This window comes from Betta splendens, chromosome 19 (genome assembly GCF_900634795.4).
Source record: "Betta splendens chromosome 19, fBetSpl5.4, whole genome shotgun sequence".
In the NCBI taxonomy this organism is placed as follows: domain Eukaryota; kingdom Metazoa; phylum Chordata; class Actinopteri; order Anabantiformes; family Osphronemidae; genus Betta; species Betta splendens.
In genome coordinates this window covers 6,844,636-6,866,894 of record NC_040898.2, presented here as the reverse complement: position 1 = coordinate 6,866,894, position 22,259 = coordinate 6,844,636, and the positions used below count along the sequence as shown (strand labels likewise).

Genomic DNA, 22,259 nt, shown 5'->3' with positions numbered 1-22,259 from the left:
TATAATTCGCGTGTGTGCTGACTAACAATATTCCATTGGTGGTGACTTTTAATTACAGTCTACCTATTTTATGTTTGCAGCTGGCGACCGCACAGTCACATACCTGGAAGGTCCATTATTGGCTGACTCGTTCCATTTCGCCCGCAAACGGCAGATGATCATTTTTATGACTGTGTGTTGCTCTCGGTGTGAAGGTGTGTATCGGCTCAGAGCCAGTCTCCCATTCCCGGGAAATGAAGTACAATCCAATATCAAACACTCCTTCACAGCATATTCAGCGGGATTGATCTGTGCTGGACTTTTGCACCGCGTGTGCAGCTGTTCAGAACTCAGCTGCACTTTTTTTTTTAATAAATCTTTACTTTGACGTATGAGAAACAGACGTTTGCTTTTAATTGGCAGCAAAAATGAGGATGGAGTTAATAAAAGGGGTAAAAGAGTGGATTCGGAAGCTGGAAGAGAGGGAGATCCAGTCAAATACTAAGCACAGGTAAATACTGTAATGAACATTATCTGTCATCTGTGTGAGAGAGATGTATCTACCGCTCATTGCTTGCCTTCATGACCTGCAGCAGCGGTCGAAGGCCTGATTAACGGTTTGTGCTAAGCTGAGACTCCACGAGGACTAATGACTCCCACATCCAGGCTCTCCATTAGCCGGGAGCTAACGAGTCAGTGATGCACTCCGCACATTAAGGCCGCGCGAGCTTCTACCTGAGCGCTGGTTTATTATGAGGGGGCTCTGACGTTCATTCAAAGACAGAGCGCCGGGAACGGCGCCAGGAAATCGGGGATTCATTCTTTTGCAAACTCGCCCGTGAGTCGCACGCGCGCGTGATTTTTATGGCGCGCGCGCTCGCTGCCAGCGCGCCTTCTCGACCTTGAAGAGCGATTGTCCATTTTGGCCGAATGAGACGCGCCGCGCGGCCGTGCGTCATGACGAGCGCTCATAACGCGGCCGCGGTGAGCCGATAGCGAGGGTCTGGAGGTCCGGAGGAAGGCGATGATGAGGGGGACGACCTCGGACAAAGACGTCACGGGGGCCGAGGACCTGACGCCATGAGCCGAGCGCTCCCTTTACTGCGTGCGTGACGGGGGCGCTGCGGCCGCGCTGAGTCCACAAGCCACGTAATAGAGGGGACGCGCGGGTCAAAGTGGGAATAAAAGAAAAGACAGAGTGGGCTCACTTTTATAGCAGCATTCTCTCCTGACAAACAGAGGAAATAAAAGCTTAAATCCAAATAATATTTGGTTTCAGACGTGAAGGCATCATGTTTTATTGACACGAGTGCCCACTCGTTAAATCGAACGTGAATAACGTTGTGAATGGAATAATTCAAGCCTCACTCTCCTCGTTTTGTGCATATTTTTCATGGCAATGAAACCCGGTGGACAGCAGCAGATCATGTCTGACAAGTTCTCCTGTTTTAATATTTAATAGGACGATTTGTTGAGCCCTCGGTTGCTCCGCGCGGGCCGCACAAAGCTCTGTCAGTCAAACGCGGCCTACTACAGCCGCCCGCCCAACAAATGGAGTTGGACGCGGCCAAATGGAAAACTCCCACCTCATCAGCTGAAGAGCCATCCGTCGCTGATAAGCGAAGTCGGGAATAAGGAGCGGCGAGCAATTTCAAACGTGACGCCGTGATTGGGCCTCCGTACGCGTGCGCGTGGGGCACACGTACATATTATATCGGGCATATGCGCGCGTGGCCCTGGCGAGGCGGTAATTATGGAAATGAATGCGCGCGAGGAGTGACGGGGTGAGTCGGGTGCCAGCGTCCGTCAGACTGCGGGCGACAGCTCGCTCTCATTCAGCGCAGGCGCGACTCTACAAGAGCAATGGGAGGAATGGAAGTGTCTGAATACAGCGAACTAAACTGTAAACTGTAAACTGTAAAATTCACCGAGCTAAAAGGATGTAAAGATATTTTATTGAAACGAGCGTGTTGGAAAATAAAAGCAATATGTTCAGAATGCCGCCTATAAAACATCACTTCTACTGTTATTGTCTTCGTTATGTAAATGTTTTAACTTCAAAGTGTGAGTCACGCTGTAATAGGAGTTGCGTCTGCTCTTCATTTATCAGCATAAAATGCAAGGACTTTTATTGTGTATTTTCTTTATGAATTCGCTGCTGTTTATTCCCTCGCTCAGTGGGAGCAGCCCAGACGTTTAACAGCTGCAGGTTCATCTCCCCAGTGTGTGAGCGCTGACGATCTTTCATTCATAATCAGTACATACATGTACTGTATGTAACTCAAACCTCACATTGGTATAAATGTGGATCCATTCATGCACGTATTCATAAACACGGCCTGCCCGTGGGACCCTTGACGTCCCCTCTCGTCAAGGAGCTCGTCAGGTCCTGCAAGATTCCATCGCGAGTCCTTGATGGTTTTCTACCTTCAGGGCAAAGAAGGAGCCGGTCCACTCAGTGAGTCCTTCCCTCCACAGTAACTGTATAGATCATCCTGAAGGTGACACAGCCCGAGGACGTGTGTGTGTGTGTGTGTGTGTGTGTGTGTGTGTGTGTGTGTGTGTGTGTGTGTGTGTGTGTGTGTGTGTGTGTGTGTGTGTGTGTGTGTGTCCCACTATTGATTATATCTGGCACACACAACCACGCACTGACACTATGATTGGGAGCAGAAGCAGTGCACACGTCACTGTTATTAATAAAGATCATTATGGTTTGACTGGGGGAAGGAATACTGGCTGAAGCATAATGAATTGTATTGTGTATTGTGTGTGTGTGTGTGTGTGTGTGTGTGTGTGTGTGTGTGTGTGTGTGTGTGTGTGTGTGTGTGTGTGTGTGTGTGTGTGTGTGTGTAGTAGATCACAAGGGCAAAGGGGAAAAGAATGATGACTTTTAATCTCATGGGACAAATGTATGGAGTTCCTCGACAGCCTCCCGCTAACACACACACACACACACACACACACACACACACGTACACACACACACCGTTATTCATATCCTCAGAATGTAGCCGGAGGAAATTACTGATGGACATCACAATGCGCTGGATACCCTGGGAGCAAACACACACAGTCATACAAGATAAACCTGCCACACAATATTAGCAAGTTGTGTTTGGATCCGTTCAGGGCTCAGCTTCACCACCTTCACGGGTCCATCAGTGTCTCAGCCTGAAAAAGCCGGCCCGACCCAACACCGGCTCAGCCATTCTCCTGCTGGCGCCATCGTCCCTCAGTGATAAACTTTGGCTGTGAGCGTTATACTTTTCTCCTTTCTGTTTGACTTTTAATCTAAATATAACTTCACGATTTCGGAGCAAACTCCACCCAAAGGTTTAACAAAAACTAATACGAACGTTCGTTTCTACGGGATGATTTTGCTGCTCCGCTCCTTTGTGACACGAGCGCTCCGCGACACTGAGCGATGTGTTTGCGTGCGTGCGCGCGCGCGCGCGTGTGTCTGTGATGGGGGGGGGGGGGGGGTATGGGGTGGTTGCCTACAATATGAGAGCGTGGGCAGCGCTGGAGGAGCAGATGTGAGTGGAGCGCTGTAGGAGTCGGTCGCGCCGAGATAATTAGCCGCGGATATATTAACGGGAATAACCGGATTATGAGGATTTGAGGAGGAGAAGTCGCCACAATCTGGTGTCATACGAGCCGAGGGATTAAGTCAGGCGTCCTCAGTCCTCCGGTCGCCGTTATGGGGATAGACCGGCGGCGGAGAGCATCGCTGGCTCTCACCTTGAACTTTGTCGCCTTGTTCCTCGCCGTGTCGGCTCTCACCACCAGCTACTGGTGCGAGGGCACGCGGAAGGTGGTGAAGCCGTTCTGCACCACCGTCAAGCAGTCGTTCTGCATCGGCTACAACAGCTCCAGCTACAACGACACGCGCACGGTGCAGTACATCTGGGAGACCGGCGAGGACAAGTACGTGATGAGGAAGTTCCACACGGGCATCTGGTTCTCCTGCGAGCAGAACATCAACATGTCCGGTAAGTTCCGAGGCGGGGGAACGAGCGCGCGACCGGGACCCGGAGCGCCGAGCGGTGCGCGCGCAGGGAGATGTGCGCCACGCACCGGCACGTGCGTCTGGAAGGAGTCAAGACGGGTCGTGCGTCAGAATAGAACCAACGATCTGGTTAATGTCACAAATCCGCGCGTGTCAGTGAGTTTACGTCCACCAGGACTTATTAAACTAGTGATGAGGTTTTAAAAGTGTTTGACGTCGAAAAGAAAAAGCAGAAATCATTTTTTTTTTCTTGAATTGATTCGGACATATTCCCAAAAAATGTTTTTCTGCGTTTTCGTAACCTCTGGATTGTATTGTCTCAGAACAAACACACAGAGAAAAGGATTAAGGCTTATATCTGCTTCATTATTCACCCCAGGACCAGTCAGCTGCGAGCCGCTGAGGCGACAGTTGATAGGAGGAAGCTCGGCCAATACGCATCTAGTGCCACAAGCTGGCTGTCAGAAAGTTGTAGCTGAGACCGCAACTCAAACTGGACCCGATTCTGTAAAGTGAAGCAACAGGAAGTGCCTGGTATTATTTGATTTATTTATTTATTTGATGATTTATCTTCTCTTACAGGTGAAAAATGCAGAAGTTTCATTTACGTTGCACCTTCAAATGAAAGAGGTAAGCACTGATGTTTATATGCTCATATTGTCAGTTACAGCACAGATTCACAGGCAGAGAGAACACAGAAAACACAAACCAGACCTGAAGCATCAAGGCTTCATCCAGTGATTGATGGAATGCTGTAATGGGAGTTTCCACTAAAGGAGTAACGCACATTTTTCAGGGTTTGTAAACGTTTACCTCTACCTTTACAAAGGCTGTTTTCTGCTTGCTGTAACTAAGCTGCTGCTGAGTTTGTTCGACAACGTGATACAATCCAATGGGTTCTGCTGCTTGAGCATCCACTGACCCCTAAAAGCCACATCTGTCCTGTGGGTAATCTAAGAGGAGAGTCCGTGCAAATGAGGTGTCTGGAGAGCTACAGTAGGTGAGGATGCCGCTGACGTGGGCTCTCTGTGACTTCAAGGCCTAATTGCTTCATCCCCCTGTTGGGACGGACATGAGTGGAATTTTGAAGACCAAATATCCCGATAGATCAGATCCACGGGAGTGGGTGAGAGATAGCGAAGGATGGGCGCTTTCAGCAGCTGCATCGGTTTCCTTCCGTTCTTGGCCCCATTTTTTCGTTTATATTCTCTGACTACACTAGATTCCGCCCCCATCCTTGGAATCCATACAGAACCTTCATCACATCATGGACTATGCCCTAAAGGCCTATGGAGAGACTAGAACAAAAACACCGTGAGCCCTTAGACTCAGCACATACCTGCAGTACGTGAATAAAGCCAAGGTGTGGGCAGCGATTTAGAGATTTGGAACCGGCCGGTGTTTACTTTTATTCAAAGAAAACGATGACAGTGACAGTGATCCGTGAATAAAAGAGCCGAGACACTGAGAGGAGCAGTTGAGGAGAAGCGACCCTTCTGCCAGGCCCTGTGTGGATTTCTGTTCTCAAGCAGCACAACTGTCTTTACTTCCAGTGGAGACCTTCTCTATTGCTTCATCTTGATCTCAACCACATGCTGGAATCAACTGGCTGAAAAGTAGATGTACTGCATCAGAGCAAAATTAGGAGGCGTCTCTCATGATGAAGCCTTAGACGTTGTCAAAGGCCATTTTCCTTCCTATTCAAGATCTAATTATGAAATGAATCAAAGAAATCTATTGGTAGCCTGCAACTCTGGCCATAATTCACTCAAAGATGCTGTGGGTGAGTGGTGTATTACATGTGATTAATTAACCACACAATAACCACCTGCCCTTGGCTAATTTATGCACTTACACTGCATCTCACGTTTACAGGCTTTTAACTCCATTGATGTTTCACCCTATCATGCACAGAGCCAGGAGCTCAGGAGGCTGAACGTCCCTCGGTACATCATATATCCTTCCTGTGACCGTGAAGGTTAACGATATGGATGACACGGTCACCGGGCCACCTATCCCCCTCGCATTCTCCCCCACCAGCTCCTTACCTTCTCGTGCCTTGCTCTCCCTTTGCCCTTGCACACCCGTATTCCGTTACCCACCCCCATCTCTGACCTCCTTCTCACTTCCCATCTCCACACCTCCTCCACCTTTCACGCAACACATCCATAACATAATTTGCCTTATTCTCTCTCTCTCTCTCTCTCTCTCTCTCTCTCTCTCTCTCTTCCCACAGGAGTGCTGTGGCTGTGCATTGTTGCAGAGTGCCTGTACATCCTCCTCCTGGCCACCGGCGGCATCCTCATGTCCATAGAGGTGTGCCACTTCGGCAACGTTATCGATGGCCTCAAGCTTAACGCCTTCGCTGCCATATTCACTGTGCTCTCAGGTGAGTGGCACCATAGAGTCGATACAATATCTGAATGAATCGCATTTATACGCAGGGATCAATACATTCTCCGTGTTGGTTTGAGCTGGTTATTCATTTGAACATCAGTTTGACTTTCGCTTTCATTCTGGCGTTCGGCCAGCACATATTCAGGCCAGTGGCTAGGTCTTAGCCCCCAAGAAGATTTCCAGCCAGTTTGCAGGCTGCCCCCTCTCTCGGTGGAGGAATTAACAATGACCTTCCCTCTAATCCACTCTGTGAAAATGATGCCGGCTACCACACTTCAGGCAGTAAATCAGCAGGGGACGATATTCTGTTCAGCAGCAATGACTCAGTGTTTTGCCGACTTGACAGATTCGCCTCAGGAAGCATAGGCTCAACGGTTGACTTCACGTAGAACCTGGGTCCACACGTTGAACATGCTCTATGATTTTGAAAGTTTTGCAGCCTATGGACTGCACCGGTTCTGCTATATTCAGTGAATGGGATGAAAAGGAACCGTGCCTGGATGGAACAATAGGTGTTTTTCTCAGGGAGGTAGTTACAGTTAGGTAAATATCATCCAACTGCTTTTAATGCTGAAGCCAGAGCTACGCCCACTCTGGTTTAAAGACATAGATCAGCAAATGTCTTCCTTGAACCATTCAGCACTATGTCTACAGAGGAATCCCTTGTGTGCAATAATGGCTTCGTTGACAAAGAGCTGGGGCAACTTTCTGAAACACGGTATTTAGATCTTGCTGAGTCTAAGGCTGCGTATTGATCGGTTGGGATTTGGAGGTTCTCCCAATATGAGAAAGGCCTTGATTTCTGACTGACTCAGCTAAGCCTCCTTTGTTGTCTGCTACGCCCCAAACAGCGGACGGTGCCCCCACTGGTCAAAGCGTCAAGGTTTGCTTCATGGTGACATTTGTAAAGTGGCAAAACCAGATAGAAAGTGTGTTTTTGGCAGCGCTCACAAGGTGAAGTGTGACCAAACTGGCTCCTGCTTAGCTTTAGCAACATAACACAGATTCCTGTACTATAAGGCTTCAGCTGAACGGTTGCCAGAAATGCCAGACACTTTGGAGGCGTAGTGGATTTTATGAGGGCGGCAGCACACAAACAACTGAAAAGTTGAAACAGCCACCGCACAAAAAGCAGAGAAACAGTTGTTGTCATTTCATTTTAGCTGCGAGACGCCAGCGGAGCCCCTCATCAGTCAGGCTCCAGCGAGTTGAGCCCTCGTGGCCTTGCTCTGACTCCGCGCCCGCTCTCACATGTTTTATTCATGCACGACTCCGATTCTGGAGAAATAAGGCGTTCGCGCGAACGAGGGAGGGGAACCCTGCATGTTCACACGCACTGTTCTGTGGGGTTTGTGTAACGGCTCCCCAGCTCTATTACAGAGGCTTTAGTGCTGCTGTAAAATGTTCACATTGAGAAAAACATTTAAAGGTGGTTTGCGTTTAGTTTTTAGTTGTGGATGATAAATTTTATCGGCTCTGGAAAAGCTACACTTTTAATTGGTTGTTGTGTTTTAATAGATAGAGGGTTTGATGATTAACAATCATGTTCCTATAGGATGCTGTGGTTCAATTCAGGGCCATAATCTAATCCTGCACTAAAACATCTGTACACTGATTCACACACCTTCACTCACTGACACTTTATTAGGTAACAACTAGACGGGACATCACAAGCCGCCGCATCCTGGCAGCAGCGCTTTTGTCTTTGGGTGTGGTCTCAAGGTAAACGGGAGAAATAGGACATCTAGTGTCTTAGCAGCAGTTTAAGTAGATTATTTTCCCCTCCTGACAGCAGCACAGTGTTACCGATCCTTGAAGCGTCGACACACTTGATTTGATTTCATCCATAATTAGAGCAACGCTCCTAAAAAGCAGCTTGGATTTCAACCCTTACACTTATTTTGACTCGTTTGCATCATATTTATCAGTACTTCTGATTCAAAATCAGTAATAGATCCATTTCTGGTTCCAATACCTTGTCGATCCGTCTTCAAAAAGCAGCGCAGATGGATGATGGGGATTGATAAACGGGTCTCTACGTGCGTTTGTTGTTTATGTTGAAGCCCTACATCCACCGGGCAGTTTTCAGAAATCCTTAAACCTGTGACACAGATTGCAATCAAGATTTCCTTAGACCCATCTGGCACCGTGTGGCATTCAATGACCCTTCTAAATCACTGTTTGCAGCAGTGTATAGGTATTGCTAACACGAAACAACGTAATCCACATCACAGTTTGTTTTAAAGGTTTTGAGGAGTAGAATCAACCCGTCAACGCTCAGACTGGATTATGAGATATAGGAGGACTTTTTTACTGATTGTAGCTCAATTAAAAACCTTCCTCTCCTCTGGTTGGGTTTTTTTCTGAACAATGCTGCCCCCTACTGGCTGTTGAAGTTATTATTCCAGCTGTTAAGCAAATTCTCTGTAGTGCAGCCACACAATGTAAGAAGCTTGCTGTGTTTGATGCCGTGTGGCCTTGTGGGCATTTTGCCACTAAAAATAAACAACCGGGTCTGACCCGCATTGACTCCATGTGGAATTATACGACCTGGCATGAGGAGAACAAGAATAATTATCTCACGACCGGACGTCGCGTGAAAACCCAGATCACAGATTTGTCCCCACTCAGACAGACACAAAGCTGTCGCTGATCCACAAAACACCGGGATGAAACCGAACCGGGACATTTTTTTTTAAAGAATAAACATGAGCAGTGAGAGGATGAGATGAGAATTTAGGTGTTGGGCGCTGAATCTGGTGCACTCCTTGTTCAGCGCGGGGATTTGGGGGCTTAGGGCGGTAATCGGATTGCTCGGGCTACACATGCTGGTTTTGACTCCTGCTCTGGTTTAAGGCCCGCGGGGCGTCTAGCGTGAGCAAAAGACAAAGCTCGGGCTCCTGCAAAGATCTGACACACGGCTAAGAGAAATGAAAGAATATGAGAAACAATATTAGAAAGTGTACTTGAGGAAATGATGATGCATTGATCCAGCTTAACATTATGACCACTGATCAGCAGTTATCTCATTAATAGTATTAAGTATAAAGTAGTATTAGTAGTATAAAGTAATAGTATTAATCATCATCAGTATTAACCGATTATCACATATCCCTGAAAAATGCAGCCCGTCAGCTTTAAACTGACCAGCGCGTCTTCATGTTACGTAACACTGCCACCCAGTGGTGAGTGGTGGGAAGTGCATTGATTGCGCTCCTGTGCGTGGCAGGTCTGCTGGGTATGGTGGCCCACATGATGTTCACCACAGCCTTCCAGCTGACCGTCAGCCTGGGCCCCGAGGACTGGAAGCCCCAGACCTGGGACTACAGCTGGTCGTACATGTGAGCAGCCTGTGATGCGATGCACGCTGTACTTATAAACGGTTCATATATATTCACTGTACACGTCAAATCCATGCATTGCGTTGTTTCCTCCAGCCTGGCGTGGAGCTCCTTCACCGCCTGCATGGCCTCCTCCGTCACCACCATCAACCGCTACACCAAAACCATCCTGGAGTTCAAGCACAAGCGGCGGAACATCGAGAAGAACCTGAAGATCAAGCAGAAGCTGCTGGAGCTGGACTCCCCGGAGCAGGTGTGGGACATGTACATCAGCTCGGTGCCCAGCGCCGCCGAGGAGCTGCTGGACCTGTCGTCCAACGGCCGCAAGCTCTCCAGCGCCTCCATCTTCCTGGACCTCAACGACCTCCCCGACCCCCAGGGGGAGGAGTACTGCTAGAACCGGCACCACGGACCCGCCGGTTCGGTCCCAGTGGGCCAGAGATCGACCAGAACCGGTAGCTCCATTCGTTATAACCTGTAGCGGAGCCAGCCTTTTTTTTTTTTTTTTTTGGCTGGAGAGTTGTTTTAGTAGGCGTTAGTTCACATCACACCTCTGCCTGAACAATAATGTGATGTTAATGGAGGTTAGATGAGATGACGCTCTGTGTCCCCGAACAGCGTCTTCTCCTCAGTCTCTTCCATCTGCGAGTCACGGACCGCGCCTCTGTTCGTTGCGTTCGATTCACCTGCGGATGAAATGTGCTAAGTTGCTAAATCACGTTGCCAAAGCGAAGGTCCAGAGGGAGCCGGCGGCGGTGAACGGCACCCGCGCGCGGACCGGGCGGCACCGGGCGGCGGAGGGACGCGTCTTTACCGGCGTCACGTGAGAGGTGGGCGGAGCTCCTCGGTGGACGCGTCGCGGCGCTGCGCGAGGCGCCCCGCGGGCCCACGAGTGCCTTTACCTCCCGGCAGCGTCGCTCTCGCGCCCGCGCGTCACACTGAGCGAGTCTCGCGATGTTTCCCTCGTAGCTGTCTGTGCAAACTGCCAAACGTCACCGGCGAGAGGAGCGCACCTGTTTGAACCACTCACTACTTGACTGCGGGACACTTTTCGTATGTATTTACAGAACTGCGGAGGAAGGAGCGATTGTAATTTACAGTGCTTTTAAGTGCATTTGAATATGTACATTTGTGTATTTTATGAATCCATTGGTTTCAAAAGGAACTGGTTCCGTTTAACTCCTCCTGCGTCTGCAGTGAAAACCGAAGCATGGGTCGTTGTGTGTTTGTGTATCTCAGACTTGGCACTTTTTGTGTAGTGTTCTGTAGCTAATTTTTGTGGGTTATTATTTGCAGCCTCAGATGTTAATACGAATACATTTCTATGAGAAAATAATTATTTAGGGGTAAACGAGGAGGGTGTGTCATAATAAAAAGAAGGAATTTCTTTTTACTGGTTTCTGCTGGACTTTTCGCTGAAGATGCGGTGATTGTCCACTAGGTGGCGATGTCGTCCTTTTTTTCAGTAATTACACACATACAGAACGTGTTACACCTGTACATTTTAATAGCATTTCAAAATAGAATCACTCAGAGAAATAAATAAATTATTTACATTAGACTCTTTTGCATCTCGGTAACAAGGCCCTTCAACGGATTTACATTTGAAACGCGGCTGCTCTAATCTTCCTCATCAGCAGGCCCTTATTACGGCAGCATTGTGTGGTAATCAACGAAGAAAACAGAAGAAACAGCGTTGCTTAAAAAATAGTTTTTTATGTCGAATGCAGTTAAATTAGTGCAAATACATGCAAACTGAAAAATGCCAACCCTGTAAACAGGCCTTTCACAGCTTCCTGACGGGTCGGCCCGCTTCCGCTCGCTTGGTCGTCCTCCAGTGGTTCCTTCACTTTGCTCACAGAACCCCGGTGCGGTTCCGCAGGCGCGGCGCTAACTCAAGCCGAGCGGGCCGAGAGGCCGAGCGGCGAGCGATCCACGCCCCCCCCTTCCCCTCCATCCATTTATCCACATTCATTATTCAAGGATACAAAACCACTCAGTCAAACCTGAGCTCGTGTAAAGACTCTCCCGGCCGCCCCTGCGCTGCTTGCCGCATAAAAGATTCATCCCGCTCTTTTTCGAGAACAACGCGTAGAGGATGTTACTCAATATGTATGCACTGATTGCCGTTGAATTCTTAACCAGCGGGACCGAGGAGGAAGAGGAAGCACGCTGGCTCCCGTCGTACAGACAGGATCACTGCCACCCGAAGTCCTGACCCGTCATGCGGTAGAAGCGCTGGTTGTGCGGCCTGTAGAAGTCCCTCAGCCGCCGCATCACCGCGGGGTCGATGGAGGCGTGCGTCCTCCCCTTGGTCTTGCCCAGGCAGTGGGGCTTGCTGCTGCCCTCCGGCTTCTTCAGGCACGGGAAGCCCTTCGTCTTGTTGAAGTAGAAGTGCTTGTCCGTGATGATCCTCTGGAGGCCCAGGAAGTCCTGGACCCGGCCCAGTTCTCCAGCCGGGTCGGAGATGAGCCTCTCGCCGCTGACCAGATGGATCTGGCTCCTGGGGAACCAGGCCAGCCAGCGCTCCAGGTGCTGGGCGTACAGGCCGATCCACAGCGGGCTCCACAGGGAGTCGATCTGACCTGGAGGCAGAGCAGAGCAGAGTCAGGGCTCTTTGTTCAGAGCCATCATGTTCTCCTTTACTGTCAGCCGACAGCGGAGCCCGAGGCCGTACCCGTGGTGCGGTTCTTGAAGGCGAGGCTCTCGAACGCGGGGATGTCGGGCGTCTTGGAGATGATCTGCGTGTAGTCAGATATGGCTCGGGTCACGGGGTCGCGGACGACCACGATCAGCTTCACGTCCCGCGACATGGCGTGGACCCGCTGGGGCGTTTCCACGGTAACGAAGTAGCGCGGCGTCTTCTCCATCACGATCTGGCCGTCCAGGGCCTTGGGCATCATACTTCTGGAAAAAAAATCATTGAATTTGATCAGGAACTTACGACAATATAGACGTAAACGCAATATTTTATATTTTATACACTTGCTTTAAAATAAGAATAATCAGGAAATTTAGAGAAATGAGGAAGTTGAGGACAGAGAATATATGAGAATATACAAATATTCATAAAAACAATAGACATCTCTCTTATGGACACATTGTTTCACATGCCTCTCTCCCAGACTGAGTGGTGACAACGCATATTTACAGTAGCGGTGCAGATCCGCAGGCATGTGGCAGCTGCGCTACACAAACACGCGACTTTCCTCTCTCTCTCTCTCTCGTCACCTCCACCTTCAGAGCAGAAGGTTCCGCAGATGGGATTCATTTAGAGATAAATGACTCCGGAGGCCCCACAGGACCGACTGGGAACCCGGGGACATCTGCCGGCACACCTGCCACGCACCTGAGCAGCTGACGGGCTAAACACACGCTGCCTCAGTAGCACGAGCTCTGAATCAGCAGCCTGAGTTGTTAACAGGGCCACAGAAGGTGTGTTATGTTCTATGGGTTGATCAGAGCAGCTTCTGTCTGTGTTTTACATTTGATCCCCAGCCGATACAAAATCACTGATTTTTTTTAGTTTTTTTGAGTCTCCAGTTTAAGAACCCTTTTTAAGGAAGCACACTGTTTTTATACAGTCTACTATTTCAGAGCTGTATCAATGAAATGCTGTAAACGAGACCAAGAGTCGGACCAGAGGGGACACGACGCTGGAGCTGAGGACAGGATGCTCCGACCGTCCTCTGGTACCGGATCAGGTTTCAGACGCAGCTGCAACACAACACTCACAATGCATGCCCCCCCCCCCCAAACTGGTCCCAGTGTTACACACACACACACACACACACACACACACACCGAGTGATTTTATGTGATCAGATCAGTGTGAGGCAGCACTTAGTCTGAAGACTTCCCTTTTGACTCCCGTACCCAGAGCAATACAAGCAGGAGCCTCTGAGTCTGAGGCTCACACACACACACACACACACACACACACAAAGGATGGGTGTGATGGACTTTTACTACACTCGTTACTGATTGCGTGATCCATAACTGTGAGTCTGTCTCGGAGCCCCGTGTTTCCACTGAACAGGATGTTGACTGATGAAGGAATGATGGGGGTGGACACAAATGCAGCTCCATTAGCAATCTGTCTGTGGATCGCCTCAGAGCCAAGAGCCCCACACCATTACCTAAGCACAAAGAGCTAATTACCGCCCCGAAGAGCGCCAGTAAAACACAGGATGGATTATAAATATGCGTTTTGCTGTGAGTTTGGAGCGAACAGTAACCATCAGAAACAACGCTCTCTCTGAAAACTGAATATGCATCTACAGTCCAATACTTCAGCTTTGATAACGCCTGTAACCGGGGCTTCACCGAGATTTAAAAACAGTTACACTTCAGTGCATCAAACATACTTATAATCATTATTCATTTATCATGCTCTTATTAATATTCATATTTACCTCATGATTTTATTCATGAGCCACGTATTGAGTAAAACCAGAGACAGTTGGTCTTTGTGCATGTAATCGTAAGTTCATTTCTATCTTTGTTTAACAGAGAGGGGGTCCTGTGTCCCCTGACAGCAACATTGTTTTAATATTGGGCCAAAAACGCTCATAAAGTTATTTTTCAGTCCAGGCGAACTTGAACATGCGGCCGACGGCACCGTCGCGGCCGACACCATGTGTCCAAACCAAGGGCTGAATTAATTGACAGTTTAAAACCCGCCTTACGCTGCTCATCGACTGCTGAGAGTGAGATCAAACATCCGGTATGATGAACACGGGGGATTATCCAGCAGCTTATAATAAGCCTCTGTTTGCCTCTGAGGAACCTCGCTTTTGTTGACCGCTTCCCAATATTCCAGCAAGCGTCCCTGGTGAATTAGTGCAGGCCGAGCGAGGCCACTGGCTATTGATCCTGTGGGGGCTGAGGGTGAATATTCAGGCGGGTGTGACTGGTGTATTTTAATAAACCCCGTACGATGGGGCGTGTGGAGCATGAAGGTGTGGGTGTAAATGTGAGGGGACGCACTGAGGATGGTCATGTCCCACCAGGACCAGGCCTCAGCTGGGACCGAGAGTGGCAGGTGGAGACTGGGGGAACTGGGAGCCCCATCAGTAGCATGCTGTGTCATGCAGCGTGTGTGTGTGTGTGTGTGTGTGTGTGTGTGTGTGTGTGTGTGTGTGTGTGTGTGTGTGTGTGTGTGTGTGTGTGTGTGTGTGTGTGTGTGTGTGTGTGCTAGTAATGAATGTGAAGCAATCAAAAATGTTCATCACACACAGGAAATTTTTTAAAAGCCTGTGTAAAAATTAAAAGATGCAAAATCTGCCCTGTTCTGTCTTTGATATTTGCTCCAGGATGGAAACAATGGCCCGAAGGATCGACTTCCTCGATGATCCGTGTCCCGCCGCTTCCCGTGGGCCAAATATAGCGTTTGATTGTGTATTTGTGCGTCCACATGCATGAGCATGTCGGTGCGTGTTATTGAGGGAGCGCTCATCCATTTCCTCGGTGTGGGGGACCATTAAGGGCCCGGTCCATTGTGGCTGTGCCCTGTCCACTTCCAGGAGACATCCATCACGGAGGGGGCCCCACGCCCCCCCTCGCCCCCCACACCTACGCCTCTGACGCCCCAGGGGAGGGCCTTAATGAGGGCCTGATTGCCCCACCCGTCTGGGCCTTATGGTGATCTCCCCCGGTACAGTGCGGCAACCGGACCGGCCCACCTGAACCCTGCACAGCGAGCCACACGTCCCATACAGCGCCAACCTCTGGATTTACAGTGCGTCGCCCTTTCGCCGTGTCACGCCAGAACACTATCTGATACCAGTCGCAGCTCGACAAATCGGATTCATCGTAAAATCGGCCTTCTTTTTTGTTGTGTTTGCCGCTAATTCCCGCCCACTAAATCCTGCGGAGCGTCTAATGTTTTGGCAGCTATTCTTCCGCGATTTGCATGCCAATTATGCCCCATTGTACAAACACGGAGAAAAAAAAAACACACACACACAAGTGGCGCCATGTGCTGTGTCATCGCGGGACAAAGCCGCCCGATGTATGGGTATGAATTTAAAAGCCTCCCCTTAACGAGTTTAATATGAATTGCAAATGAATGGGTGCCGTCGGAGCAGCTGACTGTGAATAGATGGAGTAATTCCAGCCTCATGGTGTGTGATGATCAAAATATAAAAAAATATATATATATATTAAATATTATTATTATTATTATTAATATTATTATTGGAAGATAATAGAGGCAACAAATACCAGCAATGCAAAGACAGGATCAGTAAGGTATTGATAAAGACCAGGAGACTTCTGGCCCCACGGACTGTGACAGGACCCGAACACACAGATCCCAGAGCAGCTCTGATGACGGTCCCCCAGGTTGAAGCAAAGGTCAGCAGAGATGTGTGAGGCTGCGGTGAAATTGACTTCACCCTTTCACCTCCAGCCCCCCCCCCGTCCTTATCTCCACGGCCATTACGATATGGGTGCTTTATTTCACCCGCCCGCCTGTCACGTGCCGTCTCTCGATCAAGAAGCTGCGATGCGACGGCTCGGCCGAACGGCATCAACGGGTTCCTCCGGAGCCGCGGAGGAAGAGAGAGCTGTGTAACATGAGCTGCGTGTGTCTGAGGAGGAGGAGGAGGAAGAGGAAGAGGGGTGGGCCGTGCCAGCGTAGGATAAAATAAAGCTTCCTGCTAATTGTAACAGAAGCCGAGCTGACCGCCGCTCACCGCCCCGACGCTAGAGTCAAGCCAAGGTCAGGCCGAGGAGATGGCGCTATCGATCCCAGACATCGCAGCGCGGAGGAAACTTCCAGCCCGTCTCCAGGTCCAGATCCCATCTCCCCCCGCACACGCCATTAGTGGATCTTTGTCAGGGCCTCTGATCTCAGATGTGCTGGCGAAGCTGACTGAAAACCTTTACTTTACTCTGGCAGAGACCAGGAATGATCCTGAGGAAAGGATCTCTTAAAGGATCATGTCATATACAGTATATGCTCATTTCTGTCTGAACCTAAAACGTTTTGTCACATTAACTGTTTAAATGTTGTTTTGCTGTGTTACATAAAAGATGGAAAACATGATTTGTAATTAACCATATTAATCCTTTAAGATCCAAGAAAACATTCTCAAAGTGAAGTAGATTTCGTTGCGTGTGTGTGTTTTTCTGTTAGGCAGCCTTTGTCAGTGTGTACTCAGGGCGTGCGGGTCGCTATGAAGTGGCATGAACACATCATTAACTCCCAGCGTAAAGTGACCTGGGGTCAAAGGTCAGTTGACAGAGCTGACAGTGATGTCAAGTGGCTCGACGCGCGGCGAGGCCCATCTGCCCCCCCCCCCGGGCGGAGGAACTCACGACAGTCTGGGGTGGCGCTGGCATGGCCACACACACACACACACACACACACACACACACACACACACACAGCTTCTCCACTACTTCCAAATCTTACCATTCTGATTTTCTTTCTTGACATGTAAACACCAAGCAGCTCACGGTTTGACTGCAGGGTAAATTGATGCTGAGATGCCAAACATCATCCCAGAGCAGAGCCAGTGGCGCTGGTCAGACCCAGTAACATACTATAAGCTGGTCGACAGCACGCCACTGCATCCCGATTTGGATGCGGGTTTAATCTGTCATATTCGGAACAGTTTGGGTGCGTTCACTTCTGATGAGCACGACCAAAAGCAAAAGGAAGGACTCTGTAATCGTGCCTTTGGACCGAGAACCGTGTCTTTACTGTCCCACAGTGGAGCGACTTGACTCGGCCCATGTGTGATTCCCCCCCCGAATCGCATTCATGTGTGCGTGCCTTGTGACTGCTTCCAAGTTTGCATTTAACAGACTGAGAACAGAGCCACATGACAACAGTAACATCTGGCTCAGGCTCCAGAGATGATTACTCTGCAGCTCTGCGAGGACTCATCCCGCAAGGCCTCGCTCTCCCTACTGTACACACACACACTCACACACACACACGCAGATTGGCATAGCCAGATGGCAAAGTCTATTTGATTGTCACCTAAACCTCGGTGGAATAGCTGTGGACATGTTGGGGTATGCAAACATTCAGCACGAATAGGGTCGTTTCATCCTATGGAAAGTTACTAATTGGCATTTTTCGGCTGAAAATCTATTTTAGAAAGTGCTTTTTCAAAGTCAGAACTCACACTGACTTAGGCTGAAAAACAATGGTTTGGTTGTGTTTATTTCTGGGCTTTAGGAGAATCACATAGTGCTTCTCCTAAAGCTGGTTGCTTTAAGGGAAACACGTGTATTAGACTTTTCAGACTAATATTATTTTATCAAGACGCTTTTCAATGAAAAAATGAAAAATACTGATCACACTGCACTCGTCTACTTTGCTGATTCCTCGCTCACGGTGCGCGTAGCCTACCTGTACCAATCCAATCCCCGTGCGTAATGCCGGTCGAAGAAGTGCGGCTCCGACCCGAGCGCGCGGATGTCCGGGTGGAGGCGCAGAAACTCCAGCAGAGCCCTGGTTCCCCCCTTTTTCACGCCTATGATCAGAGCCTGGGGCAGCCTCCGGGTGGCCGTCCATTCTTTCCCCGAGCCGTTCGCCTCCGGGCCGGCGCGCGCGCCCAACGCGCCCTCCCCGGCGCCGCTCGTGCCCTCCGGGGCGCCGCCGGTGGCGTTCCGGTCGTACGGCCATGCCGACCCGAACGCCGCCGAGTCGCGCGCGGGCGTCTTCGCCTCGGAGCCGTCGGCCAGCTGCGACTCGCAGCATCCGGTGAGGAGGTACGCGAGGGAGAAGCAGAGGATGCTCAGAGAGGACGCGACGGTGAGTCGGTGGAAAAGCCGCCGCAGGTCCGCGTGTGGATGATGGAGGCGGTGAAAAGCTGCCATTCCTCACAGAGCCATGGGGGATACGGGGCCATTCTGCCGCGAGTTCATCTCACATCCCGCCAGAGGACCGGAGCGCCGCTTCCACGCCGTTAACCTTTGGACAGTCTCTCTCTCTCCCTCTCGCTCGCCCTTTCTCTTAGCGCTCTCCTCCGCCTTCACGCTGCGCGCTCGTGGCGCATCCGGCCCCCCACACTCACCGGTCCACCATTCATCCCCACTGAACTAGTTTTTTTCCTTCTTCGTGACTTTCTGAGGGTGGGATCACTTACTCGTCCATCCCGTGGAGAAGAACACAGCTCAGTGCTCGGTAAACGTGTGCTCTACACTCCACGGGACAACTCTGCGTCTCACACCACTTCTCTACCTCTCTCTCTCTCTCTCTCTCTCTCTCTCTCTCTCTCTCTCTCTCTCTCTCTCTCTCTCTCTCACTCTCACTCACCCCCCTTTGATTGGAGGGTCATGGCCTGAGGCGCGTTTAATTCCAGTGTTATTTATTGGGGGAACCCACGCCCCATATGTGTCATTATCACTCCCATCTAATATGATTGATTGATTTTGAGTCTGCCACATATTCTCCTCCGTCCTTCTCCTTTGTGCCATATCACGGTTTGGCTGCTGAGCTTATTTCACAGATATTTACGAGTATAAAATACTGTGACACGTACATGCACCGGTGGGTAAAGAGGTGCGGGACGTTGGAGGCCGTGGACCTGGGTTTATCACAGTCAGCTGACTCCAAGACTTATCACATAATTGGCTTAGTGGTCAGACAGTATTAGACTGTACAGTGCAGCTGCCAAAAGATGGCTGACCCCGAACCCAAAGTAAACCCACATTCGGCCACCAGCCGCAAATATCCTCAAATCGCCTCAAATCGCCGGTCTACAGTGAGATACGCTTGGTTTTGGCCAAAGAAGAGAATTATATTGTCTGCGTATTTGCTGTTTTCGATCCACAAAACGGTTCGGACATGATCAGTGGATGCTTTATCACCTGCATTAGCAGAGGAGTGCGTCGCTGGAGTCTCCCGATAGAGAGCTCTGCAGTGTTAGCTTTTATTATTGCAGAGTGCGGAGCTAAGGTACGGATAATAGCTCATAGGAGACTCATTAGTTCCCCCTTCCAGCCCGCACGTGCACGTGCACGTGCACGCGGCTACATGCATACTTTGTGTTCCATTTGGCTTACCCCGTCATTATCCCGCAGCAGATGTGACCCACGCGCGCCATTGTCCATTGCGTCGAGAAACGGCAACTCCGGCTCAACCATTAATGTTGCTGGTTAAAAAAAAAAAAAAAAGTGGGCCCCAGAGTTTGGAGCCGGGTTGAACTGCGTGCAGGTGTTGAGCTGGATCTGTGATGTCAGTACAATGGAAATGACAGGGGAACGTATTGGTCGAGCTCCGTGTTTCTGTTTGCCCTCTGATGGAATGCAGTCGTTCCTCGTCCCGGGACTCATTCACAGAACTGTACAGAAATACAAAGCCACTTCCTGTTCAATTGGATTTGACTGGACAAAACAGACACTTTGTCGTCTGCCGATGGCACTAATGCTCAGACTGAACATGAACTCAGCAGTTTCATAAGGAATACCATTGTAAGATGTAGTTAATTTTGTCCAAATGTTCTAAAGGAACCTAATCCTTTGTCCCATTGCTATTTGTCACTGTTAAATGCATCAGGCCTGTAACTAATCTATATATTGCTCGACTGACCCTGAAATCAGAAAATCATTATGTGCCCCTGTGACGATGCCTCCAGCCTTTGGAGGAGCTGTGGTATTTTCCGTCTGCTGTCTGTTTTGCGGCGTGTCCTCACCTCCTGCTGGTTAATTGTCCAGTAGTCCAGACACTAAGGTCACATTAAGGTACGATACTTACGACATGAAGACGTGTGAAGAAGGACGGGGTCGTCAGATACAGTGAGGGATGATCACCATCACATAAGTCTGATCACAAGATGATGCCTCTTTCTTCTTCTTCTTGTGTCCTGTTTAGTTTACTCTGCAACCTCTCTCCACGGATCACGAAGCGAGGTCATCAGGTGAGGTGTGTGTCTTTTGTCTGCGGCCTCCCAGCAGATTGTTCCGTGATGAAGTAGTCGCCCATAAAAGCCTGACCCCTGGGTCAGGGCCGGTGATCCATTATCCGCTGCAGAGCCGGAGGCAGCTGAGGAGCACATTTATTCATCATATGTACGAAATGACGGGGTTGCGGGGTTGTGATATTGATGCTAATGCTACGCTAACGCGGGCAGTTTGGAAGCGTCTGGGCGTTTCTACAGGGCGAGCTTTGGAAACGCGGCATCGCTCACCCCTCGGCGGCGTGACAGCCCAATTAGAGACAAAGTAATGGTGTATGTGATCAAAGCTAAATTACAGCCATAAGTCTCTCACTGGAGGGTTTTACACCTGCGAGCCAATCGCTGTCACCAACTAACAAAGCACACTCGCTGACCACTGACCCCCCCTTTCATCGCAGATCAACTTCTTCTCCTCAACTGTCAAATGATTGTACTAACATGTTTTCTGCAGACACACACTACTGAGACAAAGGGTGTTAAATCCCCCTGTTGTGTGTTCCCAATATGATGAGTGTGTATTTGAAGTGTTCAACCGTCATCTGATGACACCTTAGATTCATCTGGTGTCTTTCTTGGAGGGATGGATAAATGGATCAGGACTCAATTATTTTCCCTGTGTGGAATTTCCATGTCCTGCTTGTTTCCATGGTTTAGTGGCGTGTTGGGTCCCTGAGACCTGCCAGAGCCGCACCCTGATCAGAGGGCTGCACCTCCTGCTCCCCAGCACCTTCTCCACCTGTCAGTGACACATGCACGGGCCAAAACAACATGGTGAGTGTGTGTGTGTGTGTGTGTGTGTGTGTGTGTGTGTGTGTGTGTGTGTGTGTGTGTGTGTGTGTGTGTGTGTGTGTGTGTGTGTGTGTGTGTGCATTTGACCCGTTGGGTGAACAGGGATGAGCGGTAGGTGCCAGATCAGATCACAGCACTCCAAGAAGGGATAAGCTCTACTTATGCTACTTCAGGGAGGGCTTTTCCAGTGTGTGTGTGTGTGTGTGTGCGCGTTCACTTCCTTTGTGTGAGTGCTCCGCCCTTCATGTGTGTACGGTTTGGGCTTTAATGAGCAAGATGCTTTCCTGACCCCTTCCCTGTCGTCGCTGGGACGAGGTTATTGTGCAGTTGTAAAATCCAGGTCATGGTCCACTGCCCTCCTGAGCCGTTTCAATTAAGTAAGTCTATAGGCTGTGGCCAGGTTTTGTTTGTAAGCGTCCCGACCTACGGTGAGTTATTACATTCATTTCCCCCTTTGATGGGGTCGAATGGAAACGTTATGAGCAGCAAAGCAGGAAGTCAAAAACTCTCCAAATACAGATATATGTTAATGTCAGACGCTCAGTGTTCCAGCAGGAAACCTCTGGTGTGTCATTAGTGCAGAAAGACTTTAGCGTAACGCTTGACTGAAAGTGTAAAAGAGTTTGATGAATCTATTCCATTTGACAAACATGTGGGTATTGACTTCAAACCAGCGGCTGAATGTGAACATCAACCCCCCCTGATGACGAAGAGCTGTCTCCTCAGCTAATGACTATGAAGACGCACCGGTTTATAGCGGAATGCAGCCGAGCCCCTCAGGAGAACCTCCAACTTTATGGTTGGAGGTTACGGACTGAGGTGTTG

At 49.6% G+C, this 22,259-nt stretch overlaps 2 protein-coding genes across 2 annotated transcripts; one reads left to right on the top strand and one right to left on the bottom strand.

The window, feature by feature from the left end:
* The first annotated feature begins 3,497 nt into the window (after window positions 1-3,497).
* gsg1l2b (gsg1-like 2b) lies at window positions 3,498-11,285 on the top strand. Its single transcript, XM_029135143.3, has 5 exons — window positions 3,498-3,971; window positions 4,571-4,618; window positions 6,225-6,377; window positions 9,615-9,726; window positions 9,823-11,285. Exons 1-5 carry the CDS (start codon window positions 3,680-3,682, stop codon window positions 10,121-10,123), a joined length of 906 nt encoding a protein of 301 aa, XP_028990976.1. The 5' UTR covers window positions 3,498-3,679; the 3' UTR covers window positions 10,124-11,285.
* A 137-nt stretch (window positions 11,286-11,422) lies between these two features.
* hs3st3l (heparan sulfate (glucosamine) 3-O-sulfotransferase 3-like) lies at window positions 11,423-18,892 on the bottom strand. Its single transcript, XM_029135142.3, has 3 exons — window positions 18,095-18,892; window positions 12,404-12,633; window positions 11,423-12,311 (listed from the first exon to the last, which is right to left on the bottom strand). The coding sequence occupies exons 1-3, from the start codon at window positions 18,562-18,564 to the stop codon at window positions 11,923-11,925; spliced, it is 1,089 nt and encodes a 362-aa protein (XP_028990975.1). The 5' UTR covers window positions 18,565-18,892; the 3' UTR covers window positions 11,423-11,922.
* Window positions 18,893-22,259: the final 3,367 nt, after the last annotated feature.

Coding starts and splice junctions, on each gene's coding strand:
- gsg1l2b (XM_029135143.3), top strand. CDS start 3,680: ATGGGGATAGACCGGCGGCGGAGAGCATCGCTGGCTCTCACCTTGAAC. Junction 4,619..6,224: donor TGCACCTTCAAATGAAAGAG/GTAAGCACTGAT, acceptor CTCTTCCCACAG/GAGTGCTGTGGCTGTGCATT. Junction 6,378..9,614: donor CATATTCACTGTGCTCTCAG/GTGAGTGGCACC, acceptor TGTGCGTGGCAG/GTCTGCTGGGTATGGTGGCC.
- hs3st3l (XM_029135142.3), bottom strand. CDS start 18,564: ATGGCAGCTTTTCACCGCCTCCATCATCCACACGCGGACCTGCGGCGG. Junction 12,634..18,094: donor CGGGGATTGGATTGGTACAG/GTAGGCTACGCG, acceptor TTTTTTTTCCAG/AAGTATGATGCCCAAGGCCC. Junction 12,312..12,403: donor CTTCAAGAACCGCACCACGG/GTACGGCCTCGG, acceptor CTCTGCCTCCAG/GTCAGATCGACTCCCTGTGG.